Consider the following 16,611-nt stretch of genomic DNA (forward strand, 5'->3'; position numbering starts at 1 on the left):
TATTATTTTACATTGGAACCAGCAGCAGGCTGCACCATCAAACCAGTGATCCTGAATACAGAGACCATCCACAACACTGACCTGCTGTTTTCTTTGAGCCAGGTCATCCTGCTCGGTTATCCTGTTAAGTGCAGTCAGGTTAGGTTCCCAATTCTTTGTGAAGTGAGTGTTTCTGGCAAAAAAAAAAAAAAAAAGGCACTTAAAAGTCAATAGCAAATGATCAATAGAAAAATGTAACAAATGACAACTAAAAATACATCAAGGATCCATCATGATGACATCAGTGACAATTCAATGCATCCATCCATCCATTTTCTTCTAAATTATAAATTTCTTCTGCTTATCCGGGACCAGGTCGCAGGGGAGCAGCCCAAGCAGAGAAACCCAGACCTCCCTCTCCCCTGTCACCTCCTCCAGCTTATCCAGGGGAACACCAAAGCGTTTCAAGGCCAGCCGAGAGATATAATCTCTCCAGCTTGTCCTGGGTCTGCCCCGGGGCCTCCTCCCGGTGGGACATGCCCGGAACACCTCGCCCAGTTGGCGCCCAGGGGGCATCCTTGTCAGATGCCTGAAACACCAAATTATAAGTCTGTATCATAATGTCTGGTGTTTTTGTGTTTGTTTTTTTAAATTTTATTTTGTTTTATTTTGCGAGTTGGTTATTAGACACTGATACAGCCAGCCAGAGAATCCCCCGCCGCCCTGCCCTCTCCTCCCTGTGCCGCAAGCAGCAGGCGCACCTCGCAAACGGAGGGCGCTCTTACTCCCAGCAAATGGGCAATAGAAAACCGATCGGTGCCTATGCCATTCCCAATATGCGCTGGCATAAGTACGAGTAATGTATTATTTTTATTTTTTTCCGATGCCCGTGATGCTGCCCCCCACCACGATGCCGCCCCGGGCAACTGCCCTTGTCGCCCGTATCAAAAACCGCTACTGCCCTCACCTATGGTCACGAGCTGTGTGTAGTGACTAAAAGTAGGGATGCACCGATACCAGTATCGGGTATCAGCCTCAATACCACATTTTCTAAAGTACTTGTACTCGTTAAAAGTCCCCCGATACCGAGGACCGATACCACGGTCTGAGACCTGTCTATGTTTGAGCGGCATGTAAGGGGTTAATCACAGGCGCCGAGTGCCCGCCCCCAGGCCCCGGCTGCAGCTCAGAGCTGGGAGAAGGCGAGGCGAGACATATCAGCCGTGTGGAACTATTTCAAAGTGAACGAAGACGCGAAAACAAAGGCGGACTGCAAGTTGTGCTCAGCGAAATTGTCCAGAGGAGGCTCAAAAGGTAGCACATTTAACACAAGTAATTTAATCAAGCACCTAAAATCCCAACACGACAACGAGTACAAAGAGTTTACCCACGCTTATTTACCCACGCTTATTAGCACAGAGGAGCATAGCTGATGCTATAGCAGTGGGACGGAAAATAGTTGGGCATTTTAAACATTCCGCCTTAGCCTAGTCCCGCCTCGAGGACATTCAGGGACAGCTCAACTAGCCAATAAAGAGACTGCAGCAGGACGTACAGACTCGCTGGAACAGCACGTATTACATGCTCCAGTCCCTCATTGAGCAAAAGTGAGGGCTTGGGGTGTCCGAGCATGAACTCCCTGACTATCTCACCGCTCACCAATGGGCTCTTATGGAGACGACTGTTGCCATCCTCGCCCCCTTTGAGGAACTAACTAAAAAAGTGAGCAGCTACGACGCACTAGCCTCTGATGTCATCCCAGCTGTGACTGTGCTAGTGAGACTTCTAAACAGAGAAACAGACGAACAAATTTAAAATTACATTTTGTTTTTTTTATAATTATTTATTCTGTAATGTTGCATACAACATGCTTTTCATTTTAAACAAATGTTCTTAATTCTAAACTAGTCCCTTGTTTGTTTGTTTTTTGTTAAATTATAGGACTAAAGCTGTTACCTGCAAATTTAAATCATGTTTTTATTAAGTACTCGGTATCGGTATCGGCGAGTACTGAAATGCAAGTACTCGTACTCGTACTCGTTTCCAAAAAAGTGGTATCAGTGCATCCCTAACTGAAAGAGCAAAATCAGGGATACAAACGTCACAAATTAGTGATGCTTGTAAACTTCAGGTGGCTGGCCTCTCCCTTAGAGATAGGGTTAGAAGCATGGCCATCTGGGAGGGGCTCAGAGAAGAGCGGCTTCTTCTTCACATTGAAAGGAGCCAGTTGAAGTGGTACTGGCATCTGACAAGGATGCCTCCTGGGTGAGGTGTTCTGAGCATCCCCCACCAGGAGGAGGCCCTGGGGCAGACGCTGGGCTGGAGAGGTTATATCTCTCAGCTAGCCTGGGAACGCGTTGCTGTTCCCAGGGACAAGCTGGAGGAGGTGGCCAGGGAGAGGGAGGTCTGTGCTTCCCTGCTTGGGCTGCTGCCATCTCGACCTGTATGAGATGGCAGCAGGCAGGCAGAGCAGGTCTTTGTCCCATTGCATCAAAACTAAGGCACTGTTACATCCCCCAGGATGATGTTGGTTTTCTTCTCTCAACTAACTTCTTATGTTTTGTCTAGGCTTCACCTCCTCTGTCGTGATCGAATGCTACTCACAGAATCCAGCTAATTGTCCATCAGCAGAGAGCTACTTAAGGCCTGTGGAGCTGTGTTGCTGGGCCCTCAGGCTATTTTGATTGCCATATCTGTGCAGGCTTGCATGCCTTTTGACTTATATGTGCACTTTTGGTGTTTTCATGTTCAGACTGCCTGTAGGGGAGAGCTGCCTTTTGTTTTCACACCCTGTTTTCTCCTGTTTATGTGTTGTTAGGTAGGTTATGGTTAAAGGTTGTATATTTTGTTTTCTTTGGAGTTAGGTAAGTTTCTTTTATTTTCATATCAGGGATGTTTTGTTTGTTATGTTGGCCTTGGCTCTCCCTGAAGTTAACCCTCAGTCTGACCCAGGTTTTCAACATGAGCATGAAATAAACCTTTTAAAATTACCACCTCCTTCACTGTCTAAGGAGCTTGCAAAGAAAAGCATCTGGACTTCTTTGAGTTGCTTGAAGACGTTTCACCTCTCATCCGAGAAGCTTCTTGAGTTCTAAGGGTCAAATGGTAGAGAGTCCCAGATTTAAACCCAGTGGGAGCTTCCTCCCAAAGAGGGACAAAGGACCCCCTGATGATCCTCTACCTAATCACATGAGCCAAGGTGTGAAACTGGGTGTGGGTCACAATCAGCCAGGGTTTCGGGTGAGCTCATTATGAAACCTAGCCCCACCCTACCATGTGATTTCCTGAGGTCAGATGGCCCAGGATGTGAGTGGGCATTAAGGCGTCTGGGACGGGATCTCAAAACTGGCTTATAGATGGCAGACAGTTGGTGTTGTAAACCACCGCCTCTGTTCAAAGGTGGTCACTCACAGTGGACGTAAATGGCTTCTTTCACTCCTCTTTCAAACCATCTGTCCTCTCTGTCCAAAATGTGAACGTTGGCATCCTCGAAAGAGTGACCTTTGTCCTTTAGATGCAGATGGACAGCTGAATCTTGTCCTGTGGAGGTGGCTCTTCTGTGTTGTGCCATGCGCTTGTGAAGTGGCTGTTTGGTCTCTCCGATGTAGAGGTTTGGGCATTCCTCGCTGCACTGTACAGCATACACCACATTGTTAAGTTTGTGTTTAGGAGTTTTGTCTTTCGAGTGAACCAGTTTCTGTCTGAGTGTGTTGCTGGGTCTGAAGTACACCGGGATGTCGTGCTTGGAGAAAACTCTCCTGAGTTTCTCTGATACACCGGCTACATAGGGGATGACAATGTTGTTGCGTCTGTCTTTCTTATCCTCCCTCGCTGGTGTCTGATCTTCTTTTCTGTGCATCTTTGCTGACTTTATAAACGCTCAATTAGGATAACCGCATGTTTTAAGTGCTTCCTTTACATGTGTGTGTTCCTTCTTTTTCCCTTTGGGCTTAGAGGGAACATGTTCTGCCCGGTGGTGTAGGGTCCTAATTACTCCAAGTTTGTGTTCCAGAGGGTGATGGGAGTCAAACAGGAGGTACTGGTCCGTGTGTGTGGGCTTCCGGTAAACTTCGATGTTGAGGTTGCCATTCTCTTCAATGTGCACAGCGCAGTCCAGGAAAGGCAAACAGTCATCCTTTGTGTCTTCCCTGGTGAACCTGATGTTTTTATCCACGGCGTTGATGTGCGCAGTGAAGGATTCCACTTCTTGTCTTTTGATTTTGACCCAGGTGTCGTCTACATATCTGTACCAGTGGCTGGGTACTCTCCCTTTAAAAGAGCCAAGAGCCTTTCTTTCCACTTCCTCCATGTAAAGGTTGGCTACAATAGGTGACACGGGGGAGCCCATGGCGCAGCCATGTTTTTGTCTGTAGAAACCCTCGTTGTATTTGAAATATGTAGTGGTGAGGCTGAGGTCTAACAGTGTGCAAATCTGATCGGGTGTGAAGTTGGTCCTGTCTTCCAAGGAGCTGTCTTCTTGTAGTCGTTTTCTGACAGTCTCCACTGCCTCCGTGGTGGGTATGCAAGTGAAGAAGCTTCTCGGATGAGAAGTGAAACGTCTTCAAGCAACTCAAAGAAGTCCAGAGAAGTCCAGATGCTTTTCTTTCCAAGCTCCTTAGACTACGATGACCTGGATGACTGAGAACCTTGACAGACATACCCACCTCCTTCACTGCTTACCTTTATGTTAGTCCCTTCAAACCCCCTAGACTAGCCAGGGGACAAAAATTATATTAATTTAGACATACACACATATTTGTAACTATATGTGTCTTGCATTTATAGATATACTTTTCTATAAATGCAAGAAAAGTATATCCATATAATTGTCATTATTGTCATTATAATCTCAAACAACTCCAGGATCCAAATTTTGGTTACATTTTAAAAGTTGAAGCCACATTAGGTTTGGCAATTTTTGGTAATTTGGTAATTTATTTCAACATGTGAACAATATACAATTACATTTAGAAAAGAAAACAAGAAAGAAAAAAGAAAAAAAATACTATACAAATTACATACAAAAAAACGCTCTGATTAATTTACATGTTGAAAGGGAGTGGGAAGAAGTAAACACTTATTTAATCCCACCCCTTTGCCATAAATTATCAGTTAATATTTAGTCAGCTTCCTTACTGATATAATTTGTAATAAAAATAGTGAACAGATTTCTGATATACTACATACTATAATATCACATCATGAGTTTTTGTTTGTTTGTTTGTTTGTTTTTTAAATAGAGACATTCACTTAATTTAAATATTTTCCTTGTCTTTATAGTTCGAGAAGATCATATTTTTATAACTCTTTTTGAACAGTTTTATGTTTGAACATTGCTTTAATTCCATATTCAGACTGTTCCATAGTTTCACTCCATGAACAGAAACACAAAAGCCTTTTCTTGTAGTACGTACCTTCATTGTTTTGAAGTTACAAAAACCCCTTAAATTATAACTTCCTTCTTTCAAAAAAACATACTCTGAATATTACCTGGCAGTTCTTTATTTTTTGCTTTTAATAGAATTTGTGCTGTTTGAAATTTTACTAGATCGTCAATTTTCAATATTTCAGACTGCAAAAATAGTGAGTTTGTATGTTCCCTATAACCTGCATTGTGGATGATTCGAATTGCTTTTTTTTGAAGAGTAAAAAGTGAATGTAATGTGGTTTTATAGTTATTGCCCCAGACCTCTGCACAATAGCTTAAGTATGGTGAAACCAGTGAACAGTATAGAATATGAAGTGATGTTCTGTCGAATACCTGCTTTGCCTTGTTTAGTATTGCAAGGCTACGTGATACTTTGGAATGAATATATCTTAAGTGAGCTCTCCAGTTAAGTTTTTCATCTATTATTACCCCCAGAAATTTATTTTCACTGACTCTTTCAATATCAACACCATTTATTTGAATCTTTGCATTTGTATTTAAACTACTATTTCCAAATAACATAAGTTTAGATTTATTCAAATTTAATGATAATTTATTTTTATCAAGCCAGAACTTCACTTTACTTATTTCATTAGTCATATCCTCCAATAAATTCTGCAGATCATCACCAGAGCAAAAAATGTTTGTATCGTCAGCAAAGAGAACCATTTTTAATACTTTGGACACTTTACAGATGTCGTTAATGTACAAGTTGAAGAATTTTGGACCCAAAACTGACCCTTGGGGTACACCACAAGCAATGTCCATACATAAGGAACAACCACCATTTATTTTCACAAACTGCTTTCTGTCACTTAAATAACTCCGGACCCAATCTAAAACTACCCCTCTGACACCATAACGTTCCAGTTTTCTTATTAATATATCATGATCTATAGTGTCAAATGCCTTTGTCAAGTCTATGAATAACCCAGCCACATATTGCTTTTTGTCTATGGAATTTGTGATGTATTCTATTGAATCTAATAGTGCCAATGATGTTGATCTGCTTGATCTGAATCTGTACTGACTGTCAGTGAGTAGTTTATGTTTATTTTAGTTTATATAATATTTCCAGTCGGTTTTTAAACAGTTTTTCAAGAACTTTTGAGAACTGAGGTAGTAAAGAGACAGGCCTGTAGTTTGTGAAATGGTGTTTGTTTCCAGATTTGTATAGAGGTATGACTTTTGCTATTTTCATTCTGTCTGGAAATTACAGATGTATATAAATGGTTTTATAATAGCCTCAATGACTCTTTTAACCACTATCATATCAATATCATTACAATCCAAAGATTTTTGATTTTTACATTTTTTGACAATTTCAAAAACTTCATTTTCATCAACAGCTGTGAGAAACATAGAATATGGATTTCTGTCTGTGTATCCGGTTTTTCCTGTGCTTTCCCAGGATGAGTGATTGTTCTTGCTAAATTTGGTCCAGCAGTTACAAAGAATTCATTGAGACTATTTGCCACAACATCCATATTGTATTCTTCATGGTCATTACAAATGAAATACTTGGGATAGTTCTTTTGTCCAGTCCCACGTTATATAACACTGTTCAGGATTTCCCATAATCTTTTATTATTATTTCTATTTATATCTAATTGCTTCATATAGTATTCCTTTTTACTAAATCTAAGTATATTAGTTAACCTATTTTTATATCTTTTGTATCTGAATTCAGCATCTTTAGTACTCGTTCTTAAGAACTCTCTATATAGAGCATTTTTCTTTATACATGCATTTTGCAGACCTTTTGTTATCCATGGACAGTCCATATATTTATGTTTCCTACTATATTGCTTTATTGGACAGTTGGTATTGTACAGTAATGTAAATATTCTAAGGAATTCATTATAAGCACTATTAACGTCCTGTTCCTGATATGCTTCACCCCAGTTCTCTTTCAATAAATCTTTTTTAAATGCATTCATTCTTTCTTCTGTTCTTACTCGTCTGTACTCTTTTTTACTGTCCATTTTATTGATCTTGTAATTCCTATCATAGATTGTAAAAATTGGAAGATGGTCACTTATATTGTTAATCAGGAGTCCACTTACAGTCTTATTTTCAATGTCATTTGTAAAAATGTTGTCTATGAGAGTTGCACAATGTGATGTAATCCTGGTAGGTCTAGTAATTTTAGGGAATAGGTTCATACAGTGCATTGTGTTTATAAATTCCTCAGTGGTTATATGTTTATTTATATGTTTATTATAGGTTTACAATCATATATGAAAAGGAAAATTAATTGTTACATTTTAGAAATCAGAGTACTCATTATTTTACTTTTGTGAGTAAAATGATAAAACAATAAAATGCCTAATCATTCACTAACAGAAGAATCTTTACAGCTCCAATGCATGTTTTGCACTTAGCCTAGGACAGCCACAGAGTTACACAGAATAAAACCACTAACCAGACTAAAGTAGACAGATTAATGATTTAAAGTATGCTGAATATAAAAAAGTAGCATAATTTAAACTCACATTAACTCATGTTAGCTATAATAACAAATTCTGATTTATATTTATATAAGTACAGTTGTAATCACTGCAAAATTATCTGTCGCCCACTGAATGCTTCAGAAAAAGCCTCATTTAGAGGTTTACATAATGATCAGGGATCAAAATGAACTTGTCCTTCTATTTGATTCGAATCAACTCTGCAGTGACTCCATCTACCCAAAGCCAAAGTCCAACCGAGAGAGGCTGAGTGAATGTGGTCTGGACTCTGTGGAGTAGGGTCATCGTTTCAGAGATGCTGTAGAATGACATAATACCTGCACTGTGATCCAGGTAGACCCCTACTCTGAAGGACCGAGGACCTGAAAGCTTAGTTTGTACATTGTTGTGCCAAAATACATAACTGTTTGTGTCACAACATAATGCCCATGATTTGTCATTGAAACCAAATAAACATTCATATGACTTCCCTATTCTTCTGATATTCTTGTATGCAACTGCTACACCGACTCCTCCCCCTCTCCATTCCACCTCCCAGTAGCAACGTCCAGTCAGACTCTCTCTACTCAGGACCTGCTCCCATACACTGAATCTATCTGGATGATGAAAATAAGCCTGTTTTTGTTTCACTCTTGTTGCTTTTCTATTGCCCTCAGATAATAACACATGTGGAAATGCAGTGTTTGGATCCAGTGTGATTTCACTGGAGTATTTTAAGAATCCAGCCCTGGTCTTTGGCTCTGGTGGTGAGAGCAGAGCATCCTTTTCAGTGACTTTTAGTGAGGAATTTGTCCATTTCTCTCTCAGAAATTCCTGTAGTTTATCTCTGGCCTCTGAAAGAGTTGCTGTCACATCCTCAAAGTACCTCTGAGGACAGATGCTTATACTGGATGAGAGTGTAGAATCAGCGAGTGTTGACAGTGAGGGATAGTTGTGTAGAAACTGGTTGTGATCCTCAGTGTGTGAGAGCTGTTCCAGTTCTGCATCTTTCCTCTTTAGCTCAGCAATCTCTTTCTCCAGTTCTTCCAGAACCTCTTTGACTCGATTCACTTCAGTTTCCTGCTTGGATCTGACCTGCTGCTTCACATCAGAGCTTCTATTCTGAATGAGATGAATCAGTTCAGTGAACATCTTCTCACTGTCCACCACTGTTTTATCAGCAGAGCTAATGATGGCCTCCACCTGTTGCTGAAGCAGCTTGACATCTTTCTCTCTGTTCTGGATACTCTGCTGGATTTTTAGTCGTCTCACCTCGAGCTCTTTCTGTTTCTCTGTCCTTTCTGTTGCAGCTGGGACTGTTTCATGGCCTTTATGTTCATCCAGCAAGCAGAGATAGCAGACACACTGCTGATCAGTACGACAAAAAATCTTCATCACCTCATTATGGCGAAAACAGATGTTCTCTTGGAGCTTCTTGAATGGCCCAGCAAGTGTGTGCTTACTTAGTTGGGCAACATCACGGTGAGGTTGTAGGTGTTTCCTGCAGTAAGAAACTAAACAGACCAGACAGGTTTTGCTGGCTTTCAGCTTGGTCCCAGTACAGACATCACAGGACACGTCTTCAGGTCCAGCATAGCAGTGATCAGCCAGAACAGCCTGGGGTCCAGTTTTCTTCAGGTCTTCCACCAGCTCTGCTAACAAGATATTTTTCTCCAGGATAGGTCTTGGTGTGAAAGTCTTCCTGCACTGAGGGCAGGTGTGGATTTGCTTCCTGTCCTCTTCATCAAAGTGGGTTTTAATGCAGTTCAAGCAGTAGCTGTGTCCACAGGGAATAGTCACTGGAATTTGCAGTAGCTCCAAACAGATTGAACAAGAGAATTTCTCTGAATCCAACTGATTTAGTCTCTGTGCCATTTCTCCTCTCAACAGCAGTGAATCACCAGATATTGGGCAAAAGCAGCTCAACTCAACTCACAGCATTCTGTGAGTTGAGTCTGTGGAAGGGGAGGAGCCAGCACAAAAGCAACACTGAAACCTGTTTCTATGAAAAGCTGCCAAGATTCCAGGACAGGGAGCAGTCTGAGTCGACTTCCTTCTTTCTTTAGAACTCCTTTGGCATGTTAACCTGCAATAACCTTTTAATATATAAATTTTTGGTGTTCACCTGTGCATGTTTATGTTTTTAATTTTTCTATTCCAAACAGCAAAAAAAATGTGATCCAGTATTAGTCTGTGAAGGTTCTCAGTCATCCAGGTCATCATAGTCTAAGGAGCTTGGAAAGAAAAGTGTCTAGACTTTGCTTTCCAAGGCATGGCATTTCCTTCCTTTTTTACAACAGCCGTGTTTATTAAATTCATATTGATGAATCCAGTGACTTAAAGTTTATCCCATCTTCACATTTCAGATAGTAGAAACGGCTGTAGTAAAGCCTTTCTTCAATCATGACTAATAACTGAAACTCCTCCAATAATTAGTGAAATGCTACACTACTAAGCAACAAATGAAACTGAATGCTTGTGGCTCAGGAGATGCACTCAAAACAGAGTATAGAAGTGTTATATAAGTACCAGTCCATTTAAGGTATATTGAATATGTATAGTTTAGCTCAGAATAAGTAAGAAAGGGAAAGTGACTTTGAATTTGGCGTGGTTGTTATTGCCAGATGGGCTCATCTGAATATTTTAGGAACTCTTCATCTACAAAATAGTGAAGAAGGCACTAATTCTCCCATTTATGAACTAACTACTTTCAACTGCTCCCTTGTAACATGGCACCACCACATGCGATGCTCCACGTGTGTGATTTTGGCAGTTTCATATCAGAAGCCCTTCCTGCTGACAGTTGCTCTGATATGAGACTGATGACTCCATGAGATGTCTGCAATAACTGATAAGTATTTCTGGGGATTCTTGGAATAATCCTTTATTCAGTTGTGATTCCATAACTTAATGAATCCCGGCGAATTGTGAGTAGACCTGAACAAAAATCGACAAAAGAAAAGGGGCAAAAACAAAAAGCTTTCCAATCACCTCCTGCTCCACTATGCAACCCTCTCCCCTGGACCCCGGCAGATACTTAAATAGGGTTTGTTAGCTGGATATCAGCTGTGCAGGCCAGCCTTCCCTGGCACTGTCCCTGAATGAAATGTTCACCCTGTAGCTGAACCACAGTCCACACCCTGCCCTGTTATCTGACAGTCATGGAAGGACTACAGTGGACCACCTAGTCAGCTACATATTGTTGGATTATAATATTATTTTATGCCATGTTAGACCCCTAATTAAAGATTGTGAATTATTATGTAGTTTTGGTTTGCATTATTCTCCTGAATTAGAAGAAGGTGATAACTATTACATTTGTTAAACTGATTTGCATTACATTAGACTGCTGATTTATTGTGAATGAATGATATTGTTTTATGATGCATTATACGGCTGAGTTATAAGAAATACTGTTTGCAGAAAGTCATCGCCTTATTTGTCTGATTAGAAGAGAACAGAGCATACTGGAGAGGTTTTCTGCCCCATCTCAGCAGGAGCAGATAAACAGGGAGCCAAGGTCGTAGCTTAGGCGCTGTGTGAGAGAAAGAATGTGAATGTTTAGGCTTTTATGATTAGGTGGGGGCCACTAGAGGCTATAAGAGTTTGATCAAGGCTCCACCATTTTGAGATCTGATGCTGTCTGCTGTATGGTGTCCATCTCCCACGCGTGTGTTCATTAAATCATCGTTTGACTTGACCCGGCCGGACCAGTGTTGTTATTTTGGTTTTCCTCTTGTATCCATCCCCAATATTTGAATCCGTAACAATATTCAGCCAGGGATCTCCATATCCTTGGACCCTGCATCTGCTCCCACTGGAGGCTCTGGTGAGCAAATCCAGCTCTCCGTGGCTCCAGCTCCACAGTTTGTTTCAGCTGAGGGCTCTGGAGAACCCAGCCAGCATCATGTCAAGCCAGCTGGATTGTCCGAGGGCCCCGTTCAGCCGCCTGTCTCCGCTGGAGGGTCCAAGGGGCCCATCCAGCAATCTTCTGTTTTAGCTGGGGGTTCTGGAGAGCCCAGCCAGCATCAAGCCTCATCAGCTACACTTAAGGCCTGGCGGCCACCTTCCAGGCCGCTGACTGGACTTCTTCGCCGGCGTGGTAGGCCTCCTGAACTGCTCCGTCGCCGCCGCCGGTTCTGCGGCCGGCCTCCTGAAATGCTGTGCCATAGACTTTTCAGTTTTGCATCATTATTGAATTTTTTGTCATCACTTTTCTTTTCTAGTCTTTTGATTTCTGTTCTGTGTTCTATGGCTGCTGTATCCCTAAGTCATGTCGGCGTCTGTTTTGTTTCCTGTTTTACTTTGACATAAGACACAGACTTTCAATGTATTTAGTTTTGCTTCCCTTGCTCTCGTCATGTCAGATTACTCCCAGCTGTGCTCCCCTTCTGTGTCTCATGCCCTCGTTATCCCAGTGTGTATTTAAGCCCTGTGTTTTCCCTGTTCTGTGTTGGGTTGTTGACGGTCACGTCCTCCCTGTGCTGTGTTTGGAAATTGTTCTTAGTTCTTGGTTCTGTTCCCGTGGGTTCTTTAGTTTTAGGTTCCAGTGTCCAGTCTAGTTTCGTGTTTATGATTTTGGTTGTGTTTCAGTAATGTTTATTTCTCTGATGAGTCATCCCAGTGAATAAACTGCACTTTAAGTTAACCTCTTAGTTACGAGTCCTGCGTGTGGGTCCTCCATCCTGCCTGGTCCACAGCACACTATGACTGCTCCGTGACAAAAGATTTGCGTTCGTGACAGAAACTACAACATACTCCTAAACAGGAACCAGGAAATAAATACATGTACCAGCAAAACTGGATTCCGTTTCTGAGAAAAGGAAGTGATTGTCAGAGGTTTGTTATTCTAATGAAGAGAGCAGTTTAAGCTGACTTTATACCTTGTTTGGGATCCTTTTCCCCTGTGGCATTAAAATTTGAAGGTTGTGGTTGTTAAATAACACACTGGTGTCATGAAAGGATATTTGTGATAAGCTCAGTTTGTTATAAATTTTACAGATAATAATGTCCTTTTTTTTGTAAGTTACATTTAAATAAAACATTAAATAGCTGTGCTTTGCGCCTAGGAAGAAGCAAAGTAGTGGTAACCACAGAGGATAGCTACTCAAAAACTGTTCTCTTGCATATATGCATGTTTTGTTATAGTTGCATATCACCTAGCACAGTGAATGCTTGTGCATCACCCAATACACCTACACAATAATACAGAGAAAATAGAGAATTATATGACCCCCTATGAGCAAGTGTTGGAGGTTTTTGACTCATAATTTAAACATTTAAACTGAAGCTGTGCTATGTTAAATTATGTACTAATGGTTATTATCAATTGATGGGTGTCTGCAGTATTAACGACTTAAGAATTTAATGTGTGTGTATGTACCTATTTTCCTCTATTACTTTCCCTTAAGCCACCAAGTACATCCTGTGTGTGAGTAGAAAGCGAGGGTGAGGGTGCATCTGAAGACTGACCAAGGATTCAGGGCCCTTGCTGGTTACAGGAACTGTTTTCAACTCTGTGTTGGACAATACTTTTGAGCCCCTAAAATGAAGGAGCTGGAAAAACTCAGGGAACGTGCCAGCTTCAGTGCATAAAGAGGGAAACACATCATCATGTAGCAATTTCAAATATCCAGTGGCCTTGAGGTTTCCATTGATGAAGAATGGACCCACTATCGTTGTACCCCATATACCACACCAAACCATCACTTTTGTTGTTCCAACAGTCTTGGAGGGATCCATCCAATGTGGGTTAGTGTCAGACCAATAGCGGTGGTTTTGTTTGTTAACTTCACCATTCACATAAAAGTTTGCCTCATCACTGAACAAAATCTTCTGTGTGAACTGAGGGTCCTGTTCCAATTTTTGTTTTGCCCATTCTGCAAATTGTGTGCACCGATCTGGGTCATCCTCGTTGAGATGCTGCAGTAGCTGGAGTTTGTAAGGGTGCCATTTGTGAGTAGCTAATATCCGCTGAAGGGATGTTCGACTAATGCCGCTCTCCAGTGACATGCGGCGAGTGCTACGCTGTGGGCTCTTGCTGAATGAAGCTAGGACAGCCACTGATGTTTCTTCATAAGGGACAGTTTTCTTGCGTCCACATTTTGGCAAATCCAACACTGAACCAGTTTCACAAAACTTAGCAAGCAGTTTGCTGACTGTAGCATGGGAGATGGGTGGTCTCGTAGGGTGTCTTGCATTGAAATCTGCTGCAATGACCCGGTTACTGCGTTCACCAGATATCAACACAATTTCTATCCGCTCCTCACGTGTCAACCTCTTTGACATGTCAATGGCTGTGAACAAAGAGAAACTTGTAAATAGCTCATGAAAGTATAAAGTTACGTTGAAACCAAGCACACCATTGTTTTTCTTGAGACATTACCAATAAGTTTGATGTGTCACATGGCCCTCTTCCTATTGAAAAAACAAAAGTTGTATCCAAGATGGCCGACTTCTAAATGGCCACCATGGTCACCACCCATCTTGAGGAGTTTGCCCCCTCACATATACTAATATGCCACAAACAGGACTTTAATATCACCAACCATTCCCATGTTATTACGGTGTATCCATATAAATGGCCCACCCTGTACATCACAAGCCAGTTCTGGAGTGGAATTGGAGTGCCAGGACCTCTGCATCTGACTGTGACCCAATCCACAGAGCACACAATCGTTGTTTCTTTCCATTACTGTGGAACTTCTTTTAATGCGTTGTTTCTAGAAAAATTCAGTTGAATACACACAACATACAAAGATTTAAGTTTCTTCAGTTTGACAGAAAAACAAATATGCTATTTTACCAAAAGATTAATTGTAAATAATTAAATAAGTATTCCTTTACTTATTTTTAACCAAATATTTATATTAAATTATAACAACACAAAACATTTATATTTCACATGCAAACACTACTGACAAAACAGCTCATGAAATCTTTAATAAAAATAAATAAATAAATCTCTACTTGTGAATTAGTTAAGTTTAGGATTCAACTAAAGGTATACAGGACATCAGTAAATTTATTAAATCTAGTGATGTGGCCAAAATTGCTGCTTGTGTAATGCTGTAGTCTCTCACACCTTAGGCTTTTCTCCCCAGTAACACAACAGGGTGATTCTCAAAGTATGACTAAATACATAAATACTCTGAATTTAAAACAGAAAGATCCAGTTGGAAGATCGTAGATTAATAATGGTGGGTTTATGGTACGTAGTACAATAAATCTTTCTCGATGTAAAACTGCAAAGAATTTTTTGGATAGGATAGAACATTTTGTAAACAGCTACCTGAGAACCTGCTGAAGCTTGCCTCTCCTGAACTGTTAGATGGATGTTTGTGTCACGATCCTGGGTCTTATGACCCAGCGTTTTGAGTTTTAGTTCATTTTGATGTTTATAGTGCATGTTTAAGCTCATTAGTTTTCTATGTTCATTTGCTTATTATATTCCCCTTGTGTTTTCAACCCTTGCGTTAAGTCTCCCTTATCCTTCATGTGTTTCATGTCTGTTTCTTATGTTGTCAAGTCCATGTAGTCATGTCAGTGTTTCATTGTTTCCTGTTTTATTTTGAAAGAGGTCCTATGCTTCGGTGCTCTGTTTTGCTCTTTCCCTGTGGGCGTCGTTATGTTCATGTTGTGTCTACTTTGCCTTTCTGTCCCATGTTTCAGCTCCATATGTTCTGTCTCAGTTGCTGTTAAGTTTACATGTTTTGAGTTCAGTCAGTGTGTTTCCTGTTTTACTTTGAAGGTCCATGTCTCATGTGAGTGTTTCTAGTTTTGCTTCCCTTGTCTCGTCCAGCCTGATTACTCCCAGCTGTGCTCTCCTTCTGTGTCTCATTCCCTCGTTATCCCTCTGTGTATTTAAGCCCTGTGTTTCTCTTTGTCAGTGTCGTAGTCTCCCTCATGGCTGTGTTTCCTTGCGTTTTAGTTTACCCATGTCCCAGTTTAGTTTTCCATGCCGTCCTGCAATAAAGCAGCTTTTTGAGTTTAATTTCGTTGTCGTGAGTCTTGCGTTTGGGTCCTTCTCCTGCCTGTACACAGCCGAAACTTGACAGTTTGGTTACTTGAGTAACAAACAAATACATTTACTCTAAACAATAATAAGCTATATCTGATTGTTTCTTCAAAAAGTAGCACAAAAAGTAGCACAAAAAGTGGACAAAAAAAGACTCAAAAATGATAAATAGAGCTAGGCTGATATTCAAGCAAACAATAATTTATGTTTAATGCTTCAAGACCTGTGACTTCATCGCATGTGCATTCAAATTTTGCAACAGGCCCAACATCGTTGGTGTTTAATGGCTTTTAGCTGCTCTACTTTCACTTTGAACAGTCTGCTTTCATTTTGTCTTGTGACTGTGTATTCTTCTAAGGAGAAGGTTTGGTTTTGTTAATATAAACTTTGAGTGAAGTTCACAACAGAGGTGAACACACTAGATTTAAACTTTAAGTCAGTTAGGAACAAAACTAAATCTGCTAAAGAATGCATGAAGTGTGGAGAAAATTTAATTTGATAATTAAATAACACAACCAGATCTTGGGTAAACTAACCCAGGATCATGACATCTGTCACAAATTCAATTTTCAGTTCAATTTAATTACAGCCAAATCACAACATCAGTTGCCTTAAGGTGCTTTGTCATTTAAGGTAAAGACTCTACAATAATGCAAAGTATTCAAAATAATGACATCCAAAATAGTTTTCCTGGGAAACAGAACAGTAGCCTAAAGAGAGTATAAACACACTGGGTT

The 16,611-nt window shown here is 40.7% G+C and overlaps 1 protein-coding gene across 1 annotated transcript; it reads right to left on the bottom strand.

The window, feature by feature from the left end:
- Nucleotides 1–7,982: 7,982 nt before the first annotated feature.
- Nucleotides 7,983–9,746, bottom strand: LOC102786602 (tripartite motif-containing protein 16-like). The gene has a single exon (XM_006803897.3). It carries the CDS (start codon nt 9,730–9,732, stop codon nt 8,059–8,061), a length of 1,674 nt encoding a protein of 557 aa, XP_006803960.2. The 5' UTR covers nt 9,733–9,746; the 3' UTR covers nt 7,983–8,058.
- Between the last annotated feature and the right edge of the window lie 6,865 nt (nt 9,747–16,611).

Source organism: Neolamprologus brichardi, chromosome 14 (genome assembly GCF_056152115.1).
Source record: "Neolamprologus brichardi isolate AB-2024 chromosome 14, ASM5615211v1, whole genome shotgun sequence".
Classification (NCBI taxonomy): domain Eukaryota; kingdom Metazoa; phylum Chordata; class Actinopteri; order Cichliformes; family Cichlidae; genus Neolamprologus; species Neolamprologus brichardi.

Bases quoted from the DNA above. Each gene is read 5' to 3' on its own strand.
- LOC102786602 (XM_006803897.3), bottom strand. From the start codon at position 9,732: ATGGCACAGAGACTAAATCAGTTGGATTCAGAGAAATTCTCTTGTTCA.